Source organism: Tachysurus fulvidraco, chromosome 23 (assembly GCF_022655615.1).
Source record: "Tachysurus fulvidraco isolate hzauxx_2018 chromosome 23, HZAU_PFXX_2.0, whole genome shotgun sequence".
Classification (NCBI taxonomy): Eukaryota; Metazoa; Chordata; class Actinopteri; order Siluriformes; family Bagridae; genus Tachysurus; species Tachysurus fulvidraco.
This window is the reverse complement of record NC_062540.1, coordinates 13657545-13675305: the sequence shown is the minus strand read 5'-3', so window position 1 is coordinate 13675305 and position 17761 is coordinate 13657545. Positions and strand designations below refer to the sequence as shown.

General features: G+C 42.4%; 1 protein-coding gene across 6 annotated transcripts in view; it reads right to left on the bottom strand.

Annotated features, from left to right (window-relative positions):
• Nucleotides 1-561: 561 nt before the first annotated feature.
• Nucleotides 562-17761, bottom strand: part of rerea (arginine-glutamic acid dipeptide (RE) repeats a) — a 149589-nt gene continuing 132389 nt past the window's right edge. For 4 of the 6 annotated variants that reach the window (XM_027170530.2, XM_027170529.2, XM_027170532.2 and 1 more), the window contains 12 exons: nt 16509-16589; nt 8337-8499; nt 8018-8110; nt 7162-7361; nt 6880-7041; nt 6672-6785; nt 5116-6473; nt 4369-4591; nt 3578-4280; nt 3128-3298; nt 2793-2973; nt 562-2619 (listed from right to left, as the gene is read on the bottom strand). In XM_027170530.2, coding sequence (XP_027026331.2) covers nt 2586-2619; nt 2793-2973; nt 3128-3298; nt 3578-4280; nt 4369-4591; nt 5116-6473; nt 6672-6785; nt 6880-7041; nt 7162-7361; nt 8018-8110; nt 8337-8499; nt 16509-16589 — 3483 coding nt within the window. In that variant the 3' untranslated portion in view covers nt 562-2585. The remainder of the gene's footprint in view (nt 2620-2792; nt 2974-3127; nt 3299-3577; nt 4281-4368; nt 4592-5115; nt 6474-6671; nt 6786-6879; nt 7042-7161; nt 7362-8017; nt 8111-8336; nt 8500-16508; nt 16590-17761) is intronic. The other 2 variants (XM_027170531.2, XM_027170534.2) reach the window with 1 other exon arrangement.

The window sequence follows — 17761 nt, the reverse complement described above, 5'->3', positions numbered from 1 at the left end:
TGATTCACCTCGGGACCTTGTTGTTCTGCTCAAGTTTCTCACTTTTTGCTATTGTGTAAATAGATAAATAAATAGACAAAAAATTCTATGCATAAAACTCAAACCAGCTAGCTTATCTCATTATCGCGATGCTACAGACCTGTACTAAAAACTGCAGCTGCTTTTAATAGTAAGGGGCTGAGAATAGGTTCTCCCGTTCACCTCTGGCTTGCACATTAGAGATCGAAAAGTACATATTTACATTCACCTTTTCTGACAATATCTATTGTGAATAAGTGATATACAAGTAAAATGTAAAAAATTCACACTACTCAGTGTTCCTTTACATCCTGAACCGAATCCAAATTTGTAAATAGATGTAAACACAAAAGATGAAAGCAGGTGTCTTTGACCCATATATACAAATACAGAAATGCAAAAAAGACATTTTTCTTCTGGCTCTTGGTATAAAAATTTACTGCAAAGTGTAGAAGGGGAAAACACAGGCATTTTTTGAAGCATGAACATTTACTTTTTCCATGTTGTATAACAAAGTGAAATTAACTAGAAATCAAGTATCCATGTGGTGTAACTTAATTTTATTTTAATTTCACAAAATTTTCAAAAAAATTACAAAATACTCAAATGGGCAGAACACAGGACTCACAATTTTGTTTTAATTATTTCTACTTTTGTTTACATTGTGTCATCCCATGGCGACTACTAATATATACAATAAGCTTCAAGATACCAGTATATATAAATCTTAGCAGTCAGAATTTACATTCTGCTATTGCCGCTTTGAAACAAGAAGCTAAACCATTGACAACACTCAACATCGAAGGTTTAAGACACAGAAAGGGAGGAAATGCTGAAAACAAAATTAGAATGTTGTATACACTGAAGAGACAAAGACAGGTAAATTGTAGAGTCCAACTCAAAGAGAAAAAATGGCTGATGATGGGAGTTTGGGCTTCAGCTGACACAAACAAGTTTCCGTGCAAGCTTTGGCTGTTTTGTTTTCCTCTCAACCAATGGAAAAAACCCAACCTGTCTTCTACAACAGCATTGATTATCAAGTATTAATCCAATTTGGAAACACAAAAATACCTTCTGGCTTTGAATGAATCAATGAATGAATATAAAATGACCATGATGATGTGTGAGACATAAAAAGAGTGAAATACTGCATATAACAGTGGATAATGGCTATCACATGGCCCATGGATCACAGGAAGTGCAGTGTCAGGAATGCAGAAAGGAACTGCAGTGGTAATATGTTATTCTCCACTACTACATACATGCACACACAAAATACGCATATTCTTGTTCAAAGCTCTTATATCCATCTTTTATGGAGAACCACGTCTTTCTAGTATCACAGTGAGGTTGACTGAGTGAGGAGCCTCGCACATGGAGGCAGAGCGACTTGAGTAGTGGAGATGGGGAAACTGCACTGCTGTAAGCACCCAACAACTGGTTTAAAAATCACTAAAAAGCATTCATGAAAAGCACTGAGGAAAAAAAAATATATCAGGCAATTCCGATCATTGTGAGATGACGGAAATACCAGAATCAATTAGTAGGTTCAGAAAGTTGCATGAAAACTTGATTCAGTTTTTATAAAACCAATTTCACTTTGGTGCACAGAACCAAGGCGTTTTTAAAATGCAAACATTCACAGTCAGTTCACTTAAAACCAATTAGAATGGAACTTTTCATTGTCTGATGTTATTCAGTGCAATTTTTGTAATCCCCTCGTGCACAGCCTTTGAGCAATCACACTTGGAAAAAATGAAGATGGTAATGACATCATGAATGAGTCTGTGTGTATCTGTGGCTGACAGTCTATAGGATGAAAAGCAGCTCAACTTGAGAATTCACCTTGGGTGTATGTGGATAAAATCTGGTACCGCCATTTCTCTGCGACCCTGTTTTATGGACCGCAAGCACGCAACATGGCTGCTTTCTCAAATAATGCCATCTCATTCCCCTCTGAAACAAGGGATGATATGCTTCAGGACTATTATACTGGAGGTCTACAAATCGATCAGGAATCCACATCTAATAATAATAATTATAATAATCATATGTATATATATTTATATATACTATTTACAGACTCAAAAAATGCCATGCTGCAGCTTTTCTTAAAATTAAAAACCTCCTACAATGTATTAAAATAAACATTGAATTTAAGATAGCACTTTTCAGATATAATGGCCCGAATTTTTTTCCTTTTTTTTTTTTTTTTTGGAATAAGCACAGTGAACAGTGACAAAGTGTCTGATATTCTAGCACCTACAAAATGTCAGGGAAGCTTCTCAGAGGATGTTCATGCAGGAGAGTCACAATCAGTCTTGAGGACGTTGTCACTACTCGAACGCTATATACCAAAAGGAAAATAAAGTCAACTTCTTGAGAAAATAAAAAAAGTCCATAAGTGAAAAGAAAACTGACAACTGAAAAAAAAAAGTTATCAGATGATCCTTGTCACTTTGCATTTTTTTAAAAATGTCCCAAGGGCACGCAAGTTCCTGTCTGACTGTTCTGGTGCGACCTCCTGTGTCCTGCTGACCTCTGTGATATCACATCCCTCTGAACGATCACAGCTGTTTATCGCTCTCCTTCTTTAACCGGCTGTGAGGATGAGAAGACAAACAGCACCAGTCAAACATATGCCATACACACAATGCCCACATGGTCATTCAGTTGATATGTTAAAGTCAATACTTGGTTGTGGTTTTCATAGGACAGTTAGTTTCAGAGAAGTTACAATGCAAGTCCGCTATTATCCAGTGTGACTCACTGACCTGTAGTAGTCCTCCTGACCAGGCAGAGGCCCTCCGTGCATGTGGTGGTGACTTTGAAGCCACTGTTGCTCCATGGCCAGTCTCTGCAGCTCTGCAGACTGAGCGTGCATAGCCTGCAGCTGGTGTGCTGCTGACATTGGCGGAGGCAAACCCCCAGGCAGTTCTCTAGGGTATGAAGTACCTGCAACATCAACACACAGCACAGTATAGACAGTTTAAGACCCAAAGCAATACAGCATGAATGCAGAATTACAATTATCTATTAAAACAGTACAATTATCTAAGGAGACAAGCCAATTTGGCACGTGATATGACTCTAATGGCAAAAGACGCACCAAATACAGGGTGCCGCAGCATCTCGTGCTCGTGTGGTGGCTGGCCGAGCAGAGGGTTTGGGATGGCTCCAGGTGGGTATGGGAAGCGGGTCAGGTGTGGTCCAGCAGCCAGGGGATCAACTAGGGGATGGGCCCCAGAACCTGGTGGACACACAAGACATTCACCACCACCTACTCCGTGTCAGCAGCAATTTGTCAGGGTACAAAGTCAAAATTACAATATTGTAAAAGTACAGACACAAGTACATGCCCACCATGCAACAATGTTCAAAAACCAAGCTCATTTACAGAGTTCACAAACACAGGCCAAACATAGATGCTGCTGCATGCATGCATGTTGTCACATATACCACACCAAAAGTATAGAAAATATTTTATTAAATGTAACTGAAGCAGGTGAGAAATTTTTGTGCATTTTAATGACTGGTGTGAATAAAGAAATTTTCTCACCTTGGTGCAGTGGGTCCTGCTGGTGCAGGTGGAGGTGCGAATGGATGTGCGAGTGCTGGTGATGGTGCGGTGTCACATTGAACATCTGCAGCCTGGCGATGGGGTCGTTGGCTATCCTCTCGGCATGCAGACGCTCGGCAGCCAGACGCTCCGAGTAGGACATCTCAGGCCGTAACTGGGGGTTGGCCAGGGCGAGGCGCTCACGCTCCAGATGGTTCAGTCCATGGTGAAAAGTGGCAAATGGGTGGCCTGCCATGGGAGGTAATCCAATCGGGCCATGGCGGGCAAAGTGCTCCATGGGGTTGGCTGAGGGATGCAGATTGTCCAGGTCAGCTGGTTTGACCTCAAAGCCTGGTTTCATCCTTAGTTCCCTTTCACGTATCTCACGTTCACGTATCTCACGTTCTCTTAGTTCACGCTCACGCATTCCAGGGTCAGCATTGTACAATCCTGGCATGTGGTAGGCCAGCAGAGGCTCGGCTGGGTTTAGAGGCATAAAGAATGGGTGGTTGCGGTTTGTGGGTGACATGACATGGGGTCGAGCATATTCACTTAGCGTGCGCAGGGCTGGCGTGTCTGGGCCAATATAGGGTGGCACAGTAGCGATAGTGGCTGGAGTTGCGTCAAAGGGTGGCCGCATGTGAGCTGGCCCTGCCATTGGAGGTTCACCCAGTCTGCCTTCATGTGAAGAACTGGATGCCTTCTGTAAAATCAAACATGACTCTCATTAGTTATATAAGAAATAGCACATATATATTTAATAAAGGCCTGGAACATACAGTAAAACCTACCGCAGCTCGCTCAGCCTCTTTCTCCCGTTCACGCTCTCTTTCCCTCTCTTTCTCCCTTTCCCTCTCTCTTTCTTTCTCCTCCCGTGCTCTCTGCTCTGCTTCCCTCTTTGCTTTTTCCAGTGCTTCCTCACGTTTTTTAGCCAGCTTGGATGATGGCAGTGGAGTAAAGTAGAAATCAGTTCTTGCACATGTGTTGTAACCTCGGTCAAGATACTTATAGAACCTGAAACAGCAGGACAGAAAAAAATATTGATTCATTCAATGTTCACAATAATTTGACTAAACTACTTTTACTTGGGAAGTCTGTTTTGCTTGCTGAGATTCCGTGACCATTTGAAATACAATTACTTCATGACAAATAAATGACCCCTGGCATGTCAGCTCATTATTCTTGGGTAAAGCAACTAAATCAGTCTCTTCAGTGCCTCAGACATAATGAGCTACATCCTGGGTGCATTAGCAGCCTCATTGCTATTCACTGGCAGTGTGTGTGCAGCACTTAGAAGACAGCACCATAACAGAGTGAACAAGAGATGTTCTCATGTACTGATGCATCCTTTTACTTTAATGATAGTCATTAATCTCATGCCTGTGCTGAATTTGATGACAAAAGGTCAGGTATAAGCAGGAACAGAACAGGTATTCTTAACTTTCTTAAACATTTACTACACAACCATTTACTAAATAACCTTATTGGTAATTTGATTCAGTGACCCATGAGATTAGAGGTAAGAAAGTTTGTTGTACCTTGCAGACTGGCTGGCATGACTTGGTGTGTTGACGATTGTGGGCTCTGGTGAGGGACTCCTCTGTGGAGGTGGTGGGCTCTCAGGCTCCTCAGCCTCATCCAGAGGCTCCTCTTTAATCTGCACGGCTGGCACGGAGGAGGGACCTGAGCAGGGTGTACTGATTGAAGCAGGTAGGGGCATGGAGATGGATGAGGGGGGCTGCTGCAGTGCTGCCAGGGGTCCTGCCACAGAAGAAGGAACAGAGGAAGGCGGCAGAGCAGCTGGGGCTCCTGGGATGAATGGATGAGGAGGGAAGGGTGGCTGTGAAGATGATGAGTGTGAAGGACCAGTTGAGGGTGAGGGAAGTGGTGGAGCTGGAGGAGGCACATGGTTTTGGGACTGCGTGAGTACGGGCGGCTGGGCAGCCGGAGGCTGAGGCATGGGCTGTAATGGGGGTGGATGGGCAGAGGGTGGATGATGCGTAGAAAGAGAACTTAGAGGCTTTAGGGCAGGCAGTGGAGGCAGGTTGGGTGGCTTCTGAGGAAACTGTGGAGCTGACAGGTGTGGCGGATGTTTGTGTGTCTGGGGGTTTTGCATCTGCGGGATGGGGGTGGTAGGTGGAGGCTTTATGTGAGGCATGGACATGGGCGCAGGAGTTAAGGGCTGTTCCCGTGGGGGCTGAGTGCCACTCTGGGAAGATGTGGACTGCGATGGAGGAGTGTGAGGCGTTGGCTGCTGCTGGGAAAGTGATGAAGCCTGAGCCTGGGATGACATTGGGGAAGGAGGGACCTGAGACTGTGGAAGAGGGAAATTCTGTGGAGGTAAAGAAGTATGAGGATGAGGCATGTGCGACCCTGCCTGCAGAGGATGGCCCATTGGAGGCATGGGGCCATGCAGCTGAGGCTGTAGAGCTTGTGGGCCACTCTGAGAGGGTACAGAAGGTTGAGGGATTGCCTGCAAGGGCGAATGAGGAGAAGGCAACCTTGGAGGGTGAAGTGCTGCTCCGGACTGAATGTGCGAAGCAATCTGTTGTGGAGGAACTGTGGTAGTGGGCACAGATGGAGACACTTGTGAAGGGAGTGGTGCTGCACTTGACGTCAGGGGCATAGGCGCTGTGGTGGAAGGCGGTGCAGGAGGCAAAGTGCCTGTCTGGCACTGGATTACGGGAGGGTGCTGGCCCTGGAGGACCTGCTGTTGCGCTGACGAATCTGAGTCACTCTCATTGTCACGCGGGCTTGGAATGCTGGGAGACGAGCTGCGGTTGTCCTGGTCAATGTCCTTGGGGTCACTGCCCTCGTCGTTTATGCTGCGGCCATCTGAGCTTTCAACCTCCCCCTCTCCCTCACATTCTGAGGGTGAGTCAGGCCGATTCAACTCCTGGAAAAAAAATAATAAATAAATAAAATAAAGCCAGTTAGTCACAACACTACTGCAGGGTCTAAGGAACTGTTTACTTTGTTCCAGCTCCTAATTTGAGAGAGGACTACTAATCCCATTCTGAAATATAACTGCTAAATATAGAGAGGCGTTAACAAAAGCTAAAAGGAATGTGGCAGTTCTTTAAATAAATCCGACCTGAGTCTTTGACTTCTTAGCACTGGCCCTTTCAGACTCTTCTGTGTCTGAGGATCCCTTCTCTCTCTGCCGTTTGGCACTCTTCATAGGTGAAGGTGCCTCCTCCTTTATTTTCTGTGGTTAGAGAAAAAAAACATTTAAAGTATTTTGATGCATGGGCAAAAGCACATGTTGTGCTGTTAATGGGTACTATATAATAAGGCCATACCTTGCTGGGTTTTTTCACTGAGTCCATCTTGCTATCAGTACTGGACGTGCTGGCTGCGCTGGGTGAGGTACGACCACTTGAGCGTAGGTCTTCATTGTTGGGTGAGGCTCTGCCATCAGGGCTGGCTGTCTGCTTCTTCCGGCCACTTCGTAGTGTCGACATCTACACAAAAACATTCATAATTGCTGTCACAGCAGTAACACACTAAAATATATGTATTGAGTACAAAAGCAAATATAATGCCACATATAAAAGGCATTTTTCCTCGTGGCTCGGACTCACCGGCCCGCGGTTCCGTCGAGTCCTCATGCTATGCTTCCCGCCGAGCCCATCCTCTTCCTCTTTGACGGGTTTGAACATAAACGGTGGAGGGTCCACAGGCTTTTCTATTGGGGGCAGCTCACCGTACTTCTTGAAATGAATGCGGCAGTCGGTGCACAGTAGGATATTCTCTCGCCCGCCGTGGTGCCAGTCCTTAGAGGCTGCAAACACATTTCCGACTCTGATTAGCTCTGCTTTTCTCTGACTGTAGAGAGGTACACATGGACTAGCCTGATCCCTGACTCACACCCTTACATCAAACAAATATCTGAACGCTCACACTCAGTCTGGCCATGCTGCATTACATAGTGATGCTCATAGCTCATAACATATGGGAGTACTGTGAGCGCCTACTGCACCCAACAAGTCAGAGGGTTTAACGAGGCAAAGAACAAATGAGTAACTGTCAGGTACGATGAAATTAACAGCTACATCCTCCAAGGTCCATCTGCCAGTGGAGAAAGGGTGAGCAGCATGGCTCCCTCAAACAGAGAGTAATTACAGACCTGCTGTGGGGATTATTAAGGGCCTGACACGCCTGTGATGCTAGAACTGTTGTAGGAACGCCACCTGTTTCTCAGCATTACTACTAAAATCTAAGACCGTGATCAGTGCACCTGGGGATTGGCTAACTGCTGGCTGAAAAAAGCTCATATTTCAATCAAGTCAGTTGAATATCAGCGTGACTCTAGTTGGATGATGTGCTACTAAATATCTAAAGGATGTGCAAATACCCAAGCCTGCCTTAGACACCATTAGAATGCAGCTGTCAAACCGTTGTAATGGACATTTAGAAGTGAACAGAGAACTTTCTTACTGGTGGTAAAACAGTGGCGGCAGGCGTAGCCTTTCAGCTCCTGTTCGCTGTCTTCACTGTCAAAGTCATCTTCACTGGCTGAGCTTAGGTCCACTGTAGGAGAGAGCCAGAAAAAATATGACAGCATGCCCAAACCATGACAATCAACTGTAAATTTACATTTTATATAATACAACCTATCTGGGTTTTGCAGGTGAAAAGATCATAAATGAATTTGCTATGCAATAATAAAGGGGCATGGCACTCAGTTTGTTTTTGTATTGAACCCACCTCTTTAGCTAAGTCTGCTCTATGTCTCTAGGAAATAAAGAGCACTTACAAAATTCGCTGGAAGGTGGTCGGGAAGGAGTGTTAACAGGTGTGGTTGCTGTGCGAGTCTTGATCCGACGGAAGACAGGCTGCCTTCGGTGTCTACGGTGGGCTCGGGAGCTAGCAGCCTCAGGGGTTTTCTTCCAGTAATAGTAAAAAGTTATCAACTCTCCCTGCAAACAGAGAAGCATGAAGCTATTAGTGAAAAGATGCTCCTATACTGTGCATAATGAAAATATGTCTTGCTCAGATAATGTTCACCTTTTAATCTTATCAAAAATGACCCACTGCTGTTACAAATCAAGAGGTAACAAATTTATGCAGATCCACTAGTCCAAAATAAACAAAGCTGCTAGCTGAATTTTTTTGCTCTGCTTTGTTTGTACTTAAAGCCCTCAAATGTCAAACTGATAACAGCACACAAACAGAGGCTTATTTTCAGAGGGTGACTGTCGAAAAAGGTTTAGTGCTGAGGTCAGCTAGCGAGCAAGAGCACACGGATGTTTGGAGCAAGATTCCATGCCGGGTTTTGCAGCAGCCTAGCATGTTGTGCTGAGGCAGTCTCTGTTCCGGGATTAGGCAGCGAAGCTCACTGAATGCTAGGATATTAGGATCAGTACATTGGTGGCTGCCTGGGTGGCAGGCGCTTGAATGGGAACAAAAGAACATGTCGGGGAGAGCTTTGGCGCTACAAATAGGGAGTGAAACGGTTCTGAGTCCCTTCGTTGGAAGAGTCAATTGAACTTTAATCAAACATTCAGGGTGTGCTTGCCAGGGAGCAGAGCGTATAAATCCAGCACACAAAAGCCAGCCAGCAAATCAATACCCTACTGAAACATTAACACATGCAATCATGGATCAGAAGAAGCTTTGCTGAGACAGCCTGCACAAATTAACTGGTGCTTTCCGGCAGCTTTCAAAATAATACACACACCCTCAAAGTAAGTCAGGCGGAAAGAGCAATTATGTAGTATTCTGCCCATTTTGGTTTATAACATTTCTTCCATTCCTGCCTTCCTACTACATATTCATTTTGCAACAGGAATTTACTTACATACCGGTTGCCTCTCTTTAAACATGCCTTAATGTATTAAGGTTTGCCCAACTGATGAAGGAGGTCAAAGCACTAGGTATGACGAGTCTGTCAAACTCAGCATGAATTAGATTTAGACATCATTAAATTGTTTTGCTTGCTTTTTTGCTTCAGATGTTCTTTTTGACATAAATTGGTCAATAAAACACTGAGCTCAACAACACTCTAGCAGCTTGGTGGCTAACACTTTCCTTGGCTAGCAATCAAGGAGGAGGAAGAAAAAAAAAGTTTTACTTTGAATTCTGATGCTCAGTGAAATTAAGATACATTCACTACACTGCACTAAAACTGTTCTGAATCAATAAAATATAAAGAAAGAGAAATAAAGACTCAAACTATTGAGAATTTGAAAAAAATAAAGTCCAAGCTTAGTGAGGGACTGTTAGAATGAATGTCATGTTGGCCATGATAAAACACTACAGTTCAATCATTATTGGTAAATTTAAAATTATTTCTGTGTTTCTGACCAAAATTGGGAAAAAAGCAAGAAAAAAAAGGCAATTCGTAAATATTAAAGATATGGTATATCATTAACCTACTACAAGCTTTAGTTGGATTTAACAAGAAGTCTAAACTGGTGTTAGTCTTTAAAAACCTGAAAAAAAATGTAATAGTAATAAATATGTATGAAAAACTCTCATGTAGCTTTTTTGCTGGTGACCACTAAAGAAGTAAATACTTCCTCAGAGTGTCCGTTTTCTATAAATGTTTCCCACATGCTTCTGGCCTAATGCACCAGCAGTGGAACAGGCTGTGTAACTCCCTCACGCCCTCCCCCTTCAGAGCCCGCTGGCGGACATGAGTAGGCGAAATATCAATTATCACAATTACATCAATTACTTGTGGGTGGCTGAGACGTTATCCAAATGAGAAACACAAGTGTGACAAATCCTCTTCTTTGACTCAGATTTCCACCCACCGTAGCCTCTCACCACATTTTAAAAACAGACACAAAGAGAAAGGACTAGCGAGCCAGCGCTCCTTCCACTGCCTAGGAAAATGGGTTCATGTTAATGTCCCGCGATAACCCTTTACAATATGTGATTAGGGTAACTCCTTTGGGTAATTCTGCTGTGATATGATGTTGGGAGAAATAATGGGCTGTGTAAGCTTGTGAAGCGTAAGCGTGTGTTGGAAAGTGCAAAGCTTTGGCGGGGATGAACAGGGCGCAGGTGCAAGCCAAGGGATGCAGACTTCCTGATGTGAAATCTAATTGAAATGTGCAGATCAAAACCTATCAGGAGGACAGAGGGAAAGGCTTTCTTCACTATGTAACACACTATATTCAAACCCTCCCTTCTCTTCTTTGTGGTGTCAGTATTTGAGCCGACTTATGAAAGGAGGTGAGGAAAAAGTCAGCCCATTTATGAAGAGAGAATTTGATGTTTCCAAAACAAAATTGCCATGGCTAAAATTCTCCAAAGTTCAGTTGAATAAATAGGGCAATGCTGTTGATATGAAATGAATCACTATGGTCATTCAAAAGTAATTTAGTTTGTAGGCTATAAAAAAACAAGCGGAAACAGCTTGAGAGCAGACATTCATGCACGTAGTGAAAACGCCATGCTTAATATGGTCTGCTTGTGCAATATGTGGAGGAGTGGAGATGAGGCTGAACTGACTTGATGAATGTTCTGTGTGGATCCTATATGGTGGTGACAAATTTCCTTGGATGATAGAGACCTATAGAAAAACCCCTTTCCAGTGAGGAAATATGATTTAAAGGGAAGTGTTGAGAGGCTTTGCTAAGCCACACTTTCCTCCTGTAGTCCTCATCTTCCTTCCTCTTAACTCTTGCCCATCCTTTTCCAGCACAATCAGAAAAGCAAAACAAAACAGCTCCCTGTATAGCGTTGACTCATAGGAGGAGCACGCAAAAATTGAAGATAACAGCTGAGGGAGGAAAAAAATGCCTTGCATGGGTTCCACACCCACATTTCTCAAGTCGCGTTCTTCAACATCAAAATGTCAACCTGTCCTATAGTATGTGGAGACATTTTGAGCGATTTTTGAAGATATGACATTTTTCTGCTCTCTTTACAGAAACGTAATTTTAGATTTACCAAAATGTTTATATTTTTATTAAAGTTTTCATGCATTTTAACAATGTTATTTGTCCTATTTTTACAAATAGTTACTAGAATGTTTATTTCTGTAATTTCTGTTATCTTTCAAAAAGCACATTCATGCTGGTGAACAAAAATCATGGTAGCTTAACGCTGAATTACAGGCAATTTCAGAATGCTTCCATCTGCAGGATATTTCTGCGGGGTGGATTATCTGACAAGGAAGCGTTTTAATCTTCTATCACTACACTAAGGGATTTTTCCACCATCTCATTTCTGCCCCAAGTAAGTGTTGATGTGGGCGTTTGTGAGCAGGTTCTGTGTGTGTGAACTGCAATTTTTAAGAGATCTTGCCTTGTTCACTGTGATTTAGAAACAGCTCTGGCAGAGTGTTAGGGGAAATTGGACCATTTACTGGACCCTTCTAGTTGTGCATGTGTTTGAGTGTGTGCGCGTATGCATGCTCAGTATGAGCGTGAAGGCTAAACTCCTGTATTTATACACTCATCCGTGCTCAAGCCCAGGCTTGAACAGATGGTTTCTGTTTTTCCTGGCAGATTTGTGATGAAGCCACAAAAGGCCCCTGCTTTGACAGGGCGCCAAACGGTTAAGGCTGGAGCTGGCAAAAGCAAGGCAAGGAGAGCAGGGGAGAATGCGAGGGGAGGGCAGTGAGGGGGAAAGAGCGCCGAAGGGAGTGAGAAGAGGGAGAAAATGGAAGATAACAATGGACAATCAACCTTGCGTAGAGAAAATGTCTCCAAAGCCTGCTCGCTCGAGCCAAGTGTGTTGGAGGCTAAAAAAGAACATGTGGTGATTGGGGGCAAGCAGTCAATCTGCAGCTGTAAACATCCATTAGCTGAGTTTGGATTGCTCTTTCCTGTCCCTATGCAGGGCAAAGAGTGCCCATGCGGAGGGAGGGGGGGTGTATCTGGAATGTAATTCTAGCCTTGATGGCAGAAAAAGTGAGACAGAATTTTGACTCACAGTTTCTGCACTAAACTACACAACCTGGCTCAGAATGTTTGATTAGCTCCATTTGCTCTTTATTATGAGCACAAAAACATTAATAGTCTCTAATAAACATTCAAAATTGCTTTTCAAATTGAATACTTGTTTGAAGCAATCTAAAATCTCTACCACTGACTTTAAGCAGATATTTTTTTCACCCAGTCACACAGATTCATTCACAGTAATTCATCTCGCTATGTAAAAGGATTGAGCACTTAAATATTTTCAATGACGGCATTTTCATTGACGGTAAATGTAATCAATGTGTTGTGCAACTGGTGAAAAGCCAAGGAAATTGTCCTCAAAAGACATCAGCAGGCAGGTTAGGCATTAATCTACCCTTGCTTCAAGGTCAGAATAGGAAACTCAGAACCACACGGTGAAACCTGGTTCTGCTCAAATATGTACACCCACTTTCAAGATTAAACCAAGTAAAGGTGATAGGCCTTGGCTGGAACAGCACTGTGCAAAAGGATGTCGACTGGTTAATCTCTGCTGCAATCCTGTTTTCTGTTGGAATAGAAAGTATAAGCTCTGCTTTCACAGGTCAACGAAGTACAAGCGCAAGAATCAGCACTTATGTTTCACTGCTGTAAGCAGTTTTTCCAACAGAAGAAAATATACAGCTATGGCGCGACTTTTCAACAGGGGCTGTTCAGGCTAATCCTAAACATCAATATGAATAGCCACGGCTTTGTTCACAAAACTGCACTGAATGAGCCAGAGCTAGACATATTCAAAAAGAACTGTCAGAACTGCAGATTGCATATTTGTTCTTCAAATGTGATGCAGAGAGCAGAGCTAGAAGAACTACTGGATATTGGAATGAATTCAGAAATACATAAAAACCTCCAGTATAATGACACAATGACATTTTCCACAAACAACAAACTCATTTCCAAGCAAGCTATTTTGTCACAGACAGCTGCTCCTAAATGTGGTAGCAGTTTTAAGCTTTTAAATTAGTGCTCAATCCTTAGTGTGTAATTACATGAAGTTCTCTGGGGCCAAGGCAGCCGGGTGACGATGTTACCATGAATTTAATTTGATATGTATACAGATCGCATCAGGGCAAACATCTGCTACAAGGCTAAACCAATACAAATCAGTCTTGAATATTGCAGATCCTGAGGCCGTGTGCTGCTTGTGCTACCCGGGTCTCTGGTTCTCTTCACGGCACTGGATGGAGACTGATTTGCACCGGATTCTCTTCACGGCACTGGATGAGACAAGTAAGAAAATGTTCCATATTCCCACAGTCTTTTCCTCCTCCTTTACATCCATCTCAACTACCTCAGATATGACAAGCCCAATTAGGTCAAGCTCTTTCTCCGGAAAAAGAGGTATCCAAATACAATTTATGGCTGAGATACAAGTCAAGGAGGGTTTAGTCGTGATTTGAGAAAATGTCAGAATGGCGAAACTGTGTTGACTTCCAATCATAATTACATACTGTTTTCTATATACTAATTTCTTAATGGGTAAAGCATGAAAATACAGTCTAAGGATTCATCATTAACAAGCACCTAGATAAATAACAAGAAGCAACAACAACTGAATTAACATTATCGATCAAATGTGATAGAACATAACACAGCAAGACAAAATGACACGTGTTAATATCACTCAGACCTGAATCAATAACAGCAGAGAGCTGAGTAACCGTGGCAGTGAGACTCGATTCTCCCACTAGGCCTCATGGGATGGGTTGTGTTGGAAAAACAAAACGCAAAAGGAATTATCTGTTATCTGTAGACTAAGCACGTTGGGGATGTTTAGGAACATTTCTAGCACGGGTATACAAATGATTCCATGACGTCGTCTTTTGAGTGGAGGAAATGGTGGCGGTGAAAAGAACTGCGACGGTCAGGCAACACACCCACTTCCCCTGCTTCCCCTTTTATTGCCTTCATATAAAGCATTCCTGAGAGCTAGTCAGGCCTGGTTTGTTTTCACAGCAGTGGGCGCTTACTTTTGGCACCAGCTCTTTATGAGAAACCAGCTAATAAGTGCTGAGGGGAGAGGCAAAGACAGATGCGCTGCACTGTATCGCCCTCTGTAGCCCTGGCTGAAGGCCCAGTACTTTAACAAGCTGTGTACACGTCGTGAATTGTAGAACAACTGCTCTGGGAAAGACAGTGCTTAGCAAAAATCATTATGTGACAAGCTGTTTTTGAAAAAAAGGGAAAAAATTATTGTTTACATTTGGGTTGCAGCAAATTTGTCTTCCAAGAATTTAGGAGAGGGAGAAGGAAGAAAGCGACTGCTGGGAAAATAGATCAAACTTTCCTCAGGGCATTGATTGGAAGTGGCACAGAAGACTGACTTTGAACACAAAAGAAAGTTCATGCTTAAGCAAAGATGGGTTTTAGGTCCAAGACAGTGTTGGTTTTTTCCTGTGTCTATATAGAAATATCCTCTCCACCCTGTACTTCAAATTCCCCTGCCTCGGTCAATCTAATAAATCTTAGTTTTCTTATTATTACAGCCATCTTACGCATGGGTTAATAAAGCTGGTGAAGGACATAAGCAACAAGACAAGCAATAACAAATTATGTAACCTGTCAGGTTTGGTACATCTATTTAGAATCTTAATACTGCAACATATTCTTAATGACCTTCTAATAAAATCCTGACTAACTGTGTGATTAGCAGACGTTAATTATAGGACAGTGTCTCTTTCTTTTTTCCACACCGAGTAAGTAAACACAGCACTAACGAGTAATGAATCTGAACTGCTATTCTAGTCAAACATCTATTCGCTTGTGTCAACACTCCCTTGGTTAATATTTATTTGCAGTGAATTTGACGTCTCAGCAGTGGTTCCTTTTGTAACCTGGGATATTCTTTAATCGCCCTGGTTAAATCAATATACTAACATACGTTTTAAACTCGCTTATGTTACACAGGATCCAGAAAGATAGTGAGATGGAAAAGGCAAACAGCTGACCTTTAAATGACAAACGAGGTTTATGTCAGAGCCAACAAGGATTTCTCTCAAACTGTGCTACAGGCAGAGCTAATAAAAAACAGATATTTCTGGAAATACGGTTTGACACAATATAAAGTGACTATGGTGGATTTAAGATTGTACATAAAGTGAAGCATTCTCAACAGACTATATGCACTAAATCACACTCAAGAGTGCAGGATTACGTCTGTCAATTGGCGAATTAGTTAAAATGACATGCCGACAATCGTAAGCTATGATGTATATCGTTGATGTTAATGAAGATCAAGTCTACTGTTAACCACAACACATTCTACAGGTTCAACATTTCTGTGACTAAGTCTTTTGTAATCCCAGTGAAATGAATCTGTCAGTTATGGTACAGCCTTCAATCACTTGTTTGATGTAAACAGTAAACTTTGCGAGTCGAATGTAAACGTTTCACCTTTTGAAGCACTTAAACAGTGTTTATTCAAGAACCAAGTTCAACTAGTTTTGTGTACGCAAATGTTAAAGACTTGACAGAAATGTAAAACAGCACTTCTTTAATATTTTACTAACCAAAGCGTTTGGGTGAGTACAGCTCTCAAACATAGAACACATTACCTTTAAACAAATCTAACAGTTAAATCTAGGTTTTTTTTTTATGTGATGCAGCTTTGGTTTGACTCGAAATGGAAAAGGAGATGGTAATAAACTGGGCAAAATTGTAAAAATGATCAGTTGTGAGGCACAGATATAAAGAGCGCCTTCCTCAGCAGCGCTGCATAAACAGCCATCGTTCTGTTTTGGTTGCAAACACAGTGTGCTCACTGTTCTCGGGAATCAATCCAACAACCTAATATGCTTACTGTTAAATCTAATATCCATGTACCATGTCCATCTGTGAGCTACTTGTATCTCATTTCTTTCGCTAGGTTAGGTTCAGTGCGAGACTGACTGGAGCGTGTTCACTGTAAATATTACAAAGGAGGAAAAAAAAACTGAGTACAAAAATAAAAGTGACCTCATTTAAAGGACTAAGAAAAAAAAAATCTAGGTAAGAGGCAAGAGAAAATGACTCACCGTTTCCTTGTTCGGTAGCAGCTCTTTCCGAATCCTGAAGAAGTTTTTGCCGTACTGTCTCAGTCCTTTTATGAACCGTTTCTGTTTACGAAAAAAGCACACAAAAAGGAGACAGGAAATCAGATAACCATTTTCACGTGCATGCAAATACCTTATACTGTAAATAGAAGAAAACATTCTGATAGCTATCTCTCTGTGGCTTAAGAGCTAAAGGTTTGCATGAAGAGGGAAAAAAGGGAAAATGACAGCAAAAGCAAGAAGGAGAGTTCATATTAATCTACAACAAAGGGCAAACATGAAGGCAATTTCATCTGAAACAAAGTGTTAACTCCACACTGGAGGCGTCTGAAGTTCAAAAGTGAACTTCAGTAAGTTACAGAGAATCTCAGCAAGCCTTTCCTGATCGAGAAATTCTCATATTTCAAAGTGAGCTGTTAGAAAATCCTAGAACAATGTACACTTATTTGTAAAATTTTAGTAGGTTTAAAAAAATGTCTAATCTTAACTTGATTAAAATTTTTTTACTTTTCAAGAATGAATGTCCCCACTAATAAACTTCACTCTGTGTAAATACAACAGAAATACAAAAGGAGATTCTCATTGGTTTCAATATCTCCATTCCTTTAAAAGCCAAAAAACAGGAGAAGGCAGAAAACATTCATAACCAACGGAGCAGACAAGCAGCAGATTTACTTTCTTGTTCCAGAGACGAGCCCCGCTCCACAGAAATCTCAGCCAATCCTTACAACCACCAAACTCCACCGACTAAAACCTGCTCAAGTCCGCTCGCCGTACGCTTCAATTCACTCAGGTCCACTGGCAGGTAGAAGAAATACTGAGACGCAAATCCACAAAGTCCCAAAAGGTGCGACGCTTTTTTATGAGCAAGAAATAGCTTGTCACTCTGTGCTCCTCCACTACAAAGGGGAAGGCTTTACATGTGATCTTTCTGCTAGGGAGCCTCTGCTTGGCGGCAGTCTGTAAAACCTGGAGTGGAGTTCTGCACTGCATGGTGGCTCTCTGTCACTCAAGCGTGCTCTGAGTGCAACCACACTGCTCAAGCTGCCTTTATGTGTGCGTTTGAGCATGTGTGTTAGCCCTGCAGTTTCACATCTGCCTGTGTCATTATTACCCCAACCCCCTTAGTATTGCCTTTCAAGGGGGGGTGAAAAAAAGAGAGCGACCGTACGGTTTATTAAATGTACTGGCAGCTCAGAAAGAAAGACACCATCCGAGCAAAAATGCAAGAAAGG